At 35.6% G+C, this 6,000-nt stretch overlaps 1 protein-coding gene across 3 annotated transcripts in view; it reads left to right on the forward strand.

The window, feature by feature from the left end:
• The window catches only part of LOC134806791 (nephrin-like), a 174,829-nt gene extending 169,706 nt beyond the window's left edge, over positions 1-5,123 (forward strand). For all 3 annotated transcript variants that reach the window (XM_063780148.1, XM_063780149.1, XM_063780150.1), the window contains 3 exons: positions 454-558; positions 3,071-3,231; positions 4,583-5,123. In XM_063780148.1, coding sequence (XP_063636218.1) covers positions 454-558; positions 3,071-3,231; positions 4,583-4,702 — 386 coding nt within the window. In that variant the 3' untranslated portion in view covers positions 4,703-5,123. The remainder of the gene's footprint in view (positions 1-453; positions 559-3,070; positions 3,232-4,582) is intronic.
• Positions 5,124-6,000: the final 877 nt, after the last annotated feature.

The following is a 6,000-nucleotide window of genomic DNA, read 5'->3' on the forward strand; positions in this document are numbered from 1 at the left end:
TAGCGTATAGCTAGTGTTTATACATGACTAAGTTTGTAGTGATTCAGAAGCGGTATCATGGTCGCGTTTTTATTACCTTTCATGCCATGCGTCACTTTTACACTTACATATTTGTTAGAACGTGACTGGCATGGTGATAAATGATAATGAGCCGATCATCTTAGCCCTACGGGGTAGCCAGCTCCCAGGGTCCCGGGTTCAAATGTCGGTAAATGCATATTATATTATATATAAGCGCGGCAAGGCATGCAATGCGATGTAAATTAAAAATCTGGTCTACTTAAGATGGTCCTAAGAAATAAGTAAATAAAAAAACATTTACAAAGTAGTGTGATGATACTGTGTAATGGCACCGAACCCTTAGGGCTTGAGTTCTGCTCATATTTTTAGTACAATCAAAACAGATCTATTGAAGTCCAAGACAAAGCAAAAATAATTAATAATTTTTTTCAGCTCCAATTCAAACGGTGAAGGCTTACATTGGATCAATTCAGAGCAACAACCATTCGCCTATTCAGCCCGACGACAAAAACCCGGACGTCATACCCCTGGGGAAAGGTACGTGATTATTGGAATCGTTTCTTACCTAGATTTTTAATATTTTGATAAATTACCTATAGGTACCTAATATTTATAGCGGCATTTGCAAGCATGCGCACATAAACGTCCGGCATTATAAATAATTATTATATTTGTTATATCTAACTAACTTCTATAAACAGTGGTGTTAATATATTTCAAACAAAAATGACTGCAAGTTTGCAATGTGCACCACAGGTTTTCTAAAAGTATATGCCATACTAGTAATATTCCATTATGTATTTTTTTAAATCCTTACGATGCCGAAAATATAAAAAATACGTACTATGTTTTTGTATGTTCCTGGCTTATATTCATATCTTTTCATAGGTAATCGCCAAATTTCAACTCTATAGGACTTTCGGCAGTAGGTAAAGTTAGTTTAGGTTATTTAGCTTTGTCAGTGATACATTGATTTAATAATATGCCTGTTTTTAGGACGTTGATACTACATACCTATCGATAATTTATTTATGTAATATGGGGTGCTATTTAGTCTAAAGACTTAAATAAATAATCATATGTTTACGTTTATTCGTTTTTATGTTATGAAGGACTCTAAACTGCGTCGCAAGTCCCCTTTTCTCAAATTTTGATAGGTATGCTATATTTAGTTTTAGTTTAGATATATTGTTTGTCTATTAAAGGTACATTTATCCCTAGTAATATTTTAAATTCGAAAGTAATTCTCTGTATGTAACCTCTTCACGTTTAAACCACTAAACCGATTTAGATGAAATTTGGTATGGAAATACTTGGAGGCCCGAGAAAGAACACATAGATTTTACTAAATGTCATCCCACGCAGAAGAAGTCGCGGGCAGAAGCTGGTACTTAATATTTTTATCAACCTCCTAAGTCCCTGCGTAAAATTTTTAGTACATATTCCAAAATCTATTTTGAACTTTTATTGTGTAACGTGGTGCAACTAAGGGTTCCAATTTCAAAAATAAAACAATTGCTTCTGGGTCTCAGGAGGTTAAGTTATCGTTTTTATAGGTATTACCTACTACTATTGATAGGTATTACCTGTTAGATAAACGACTTACCATGCAATTCTTGTTTATTTATATATAATATCTGGGAGACCGAGCTTTGCTCGGAAAACATCAAAACTCTAAAATGCGCGTTTTCCTAGAGATAAGATTTAGCTAGATCGATTTATCGCCCCAGAAAACCCCCATATAGTAAATTTCACGGAAATCGTTAGAGCCGTTTCTGAGATCCCCGAAATATATATATGTATATAAATAAATAAATAAATAAACAAGAATTGCTCGTTTAAAGGTATTATATATATGTCGGAGACCGATGGTCCTAAAGGCGGGTGGGCGCATGGGGTAGTCCCTCGATGTATTGACTTCACAGCTAAATTAGTATGCTACCATGCTACCAGTGCATGAAATAAACCTTAGGACTCGTTAACCATATTAGTGCCTAATATATTTCAGAACTAAAAGCTATGATGCAGCAGATGAAAACAACTAATTGCTATTAGAATGTTGACTGGTTAAATTGAAAATGAAAAGATCACATGAAACCGTTCAAATCTTTATTCAAGTCAAGCTAGGCCGGCTCCAACCCTACACCTCTGACCTGAGAAGATTTAGCCCAATATGGGACCGGCAACAAACTTAGAGGGACACATCTTTTCAAAACAACACATAACACATCCTTTCTTTATTTCACAAAAGTAAGCTTCTAATGAAACATAAGAAATCAAAATAATACTTGAAATAAAACACTTAGCTAAATGGTTAAAGAACGTTGGATTCTATAAGCTTTCAGAATAATCCTTCAGGTATAAATAAGCCTTCAGGAACGTGGCGAGTTAGGCACGAGGTATGGCTAACGATAACGTCCGATCTCTAACGTGGTCCGATCAAGAAGAACTACCAGCGGCGGAGCCTCTCTGCTCCCGCCTCAGTCAAGTTGCCAAACCTGCTCGACCAGTCTACCAACATAACGACAAAAAATGCCACCTCGTGCAGAACTTCGCGCAAGTTAAACCACTTGACGTTCCAAAACCTGTCATTTTAGCTCAACAACACGCCAATAGATGGCTTACTCTCTACGTTAGGAATTTCGTTACAACCGAGTAATAACAAGAAACATTGCTAATCGATTTTATACAGGCGTCTAAAATAATGAATTATAACGCTGCAATACGTCTTTCTGGTTTCAGGCTCCGACATATATTAAATAAATAGATTAGAAAGATATATATTTTGCGGATCTCGGAAACGGCTCTAACGATTTAGATGAAATTTGCTATATTTATGGGTTTTCGGGGGCGAAAAATCAATCTACCTAGGTCTTACGTCTGGGAAAACGCGCATTTTTGAGTTTTTATATGTTTACCGAGCAAAGCTGATCTCCCAGATATTAAAATAATAAGATCGTTACTGTATTTACACTGTCCACTATAAAATGTGATAATGTAAGTTGTTTGTGGAATTTATTCTACATTTCAATTGTTATCTATGGTACAGATTTCAATTGTGCCCGTGATTTGGAACGGCCACCCGAGCCTCCGCCCTATGGAGCTGTCATGTCGCCACCCGTGGGCTCCTCTCGCAGCGCGCACAGCATCCACCAGGACATGCGATCTAACACTCCACACACGCCAAATACTCCCGCGTCAGATGTTCAGGTATGAAACGAAACCAAAACCTTACTTATAACTTAGTGATTCTCTAAATAGTGGCATCTACAGGTTAAAGTTGCCGAAAAAATTTTATTTTGTGTTTTTTCAGTTATAAGAACGAAAAATATTTTTTACTACTTTAAGAAACCCAAATTTCAAAAAGGGAAAGAAGTTATGGCGAGTTGAAGTTTTGAGATACAGGTTAAAGTCATACTGCACAGGTTAGTAGGTAAATGTAGCATGTAGAGTGAGTTTTAATATATAATAAATTGAAAGATTCTAAAATCACGTCCTGCATTTCCTGTGTCTGAACATCCAGACGGCCAGCACGAGCTGACGGTATTATGCTAGTGAAAGCGGTCATAAATAGACTGAAAGCTCTTGTAAATATATGGATCGAGTTAGAAGTCACAATCAGCTGTCAAGACTTACATTAACCTGTACATTGATCACAGGTTAAAGTTAAGCGGGTTACAGTGAAAAATACATTATTTTAGATTTTATCTCTTAAACGGATAATAATACGAATGTCTCACTTTTAGCATAGATGAATGTAATTTCATACAATATTAAAATAATAATTATTATTACATACCAATTTCGTAGAATAATCGAGACAAGTTAAAGTTAATATTTTGTTACAAACTCCAGATTCCTGCCTTTAACCTTGTCTCTATGAAACTACGACATTTGGGTCATGATGGTTCCCTACGGTGGTTAGATACTTACCTAATATTTTGCCACAGTTATGTTCTAAACATAATGTTGTATGCTTGAGTGAGATGCGATACCGCGGATGTACAGGTTACTGTGAAAATATCCTTGGACAAACTTCGTGCGTGAATATTGGTGTACAAAAAAAATATATAAGACCCGTGCAACGTGCATTTCAAAAGATATTGTCTATGTTATTACATATCATGATATTTTATTAACATCAATTGGTGCTTATAAAATCTAAAGAACTAAAACTGGAAGAGCGATGCATTTGAACAAGACAGGTTACAGTGAAAAGTGTTTTTTTTAATATAAGTATTAAATAAAAATAAAAAAATTACTTGACCTCGATAAAAATTGTTTTTGTTTATGTATAAACATTTTTGCTTCATATGAAAAAGAGCAAATAAGCATACATTCAATTCAAAAACTCGATGACAGGTTAAGATGCCACTTTGAGAATTACTCTGTAGTGGAACAAGCGAGCGAAGCGAAGCGAAGTTAAGTTCTTAGATTCAACTGCAACTTTAGCTGGCTAAGGGCACGTCCCTCGCTATTCGTTAGTAGCATTATTCGCTAGTTAACACTAGTAAGTTCAATTAAACATAATAGGTACCGAGGTGTTTTTTTCTTGTCGCAGAGTATTGGGACCTTAGCAGACGATCGCCGCAGCGTAACAAGCGGCACTCTGTCAAGACGGAGAGAGGTCGTCACCACGAGGACTCCCCTTCTGGCGAACACGCGGGAGAGCTGCGTCTAGTCGGCATAACATGACAAAGTGGACAAAGAACGCTCAGAAAATTCGAATGGATAAACAAAAGAACACGAATTTATACAAGCGTTATTTTGTTATATTTATTTTGAGGAAATAGGCATAATTATACCTACCTCTATTCTGTGTTGAACCGATTCTAAGGCAGGTTTGGTTTAGGCAAAGCGTAAATAAGGCATCGAAGTTACATTGAAGACTATTCTCGAGGCCGATTCTAAGTTTGAAGTGTCAACTCGTTTTGTTATTGTTGTGATACGACCTTGATGTTGGTCTGCAATGCATTTGGCTCGCATCAATAATAATTAAATAAATATCAAAACCGCAGTAGATATAAACTGATGCTGTTGCCTTTAGCATAAAATAGAATTATCAAAAAAAAAATTTTTTCATCTCACTTTCTTGGGTATACCCACGTAATAGTACATTACTACAGAGGCCGGGACGAAAGGGGTTGCCGGCCGAAGACATATAGACGGCCGAGCGAAACGAGGCCGGTTAGGTCTGAGCGCGGGCAACCCCATTTCCCGCCGAGGTATGTATAGTGCTTTTCTCAAACATGCAATGAAATAAATAAAATAAAAAATCCACGAAACCCAAGTTTTATTTATAGAAAAAACTAAAAGTAAACTACACCCTAAATATAACCAACACGTACCTATATCATTATCACGCGTATGTTTTACACGAGTCGTGTATTTTTACTACCCGTATATTTTCATGTATCTTTGATTTTTTCGCCTTGTATCCGTCTGACTGTCGTTTTCGTCACATAAGTTTACATAGTCTTTCATGTTGATATCATGTTTCACATACATCGTTGCTTTATGCATGGAGTAAATAAGTATAATTTCCACAGTGTTGACGAATTTGTAGTTACATTCATTTAAAATTATATGCCACAAAACTGTTTCTAATAAACTGTAAGCCATTTTTCTTAGTTTCTCAAATAATAAAATTGCCATAAGCAACCATATACATACTTCGTCTTAGACTTGGCGGTAGAGGCAGCAAGTTATTAAAATCAATTCTGCTTACGCTGCCAATTCCGACACCTACGATTACAATTAATATTAATTTCATTATTTCGTCGAAACTCATATTAAAGTCAAAAAATCAACAACGCACCATAAATCCAATAAAACAGAATGAATATTTTTCAACTTTACCTCCATAACAATAAAAAAAATATAACTACGCGTGTTTGAGTAGACCTTTTTACCGCTAACGTTTAGATGAAATATTTTAAATGTTTTTATTTGTGTAGTTAAATTTATAATTTAAAATTA

This window comes from Cydia splendana, chromosome 3 (assembly GCF_910591565.1).
Source record: "Cydia splendana chromosome 3, ilCydSple1.2, whole genome shotgun sequence".
NCBI lineage: Eukaryota > Metazoa > Arthropoda > Insecta > Lepidoptera > Tortricidae > Cydia > Cydia splendana.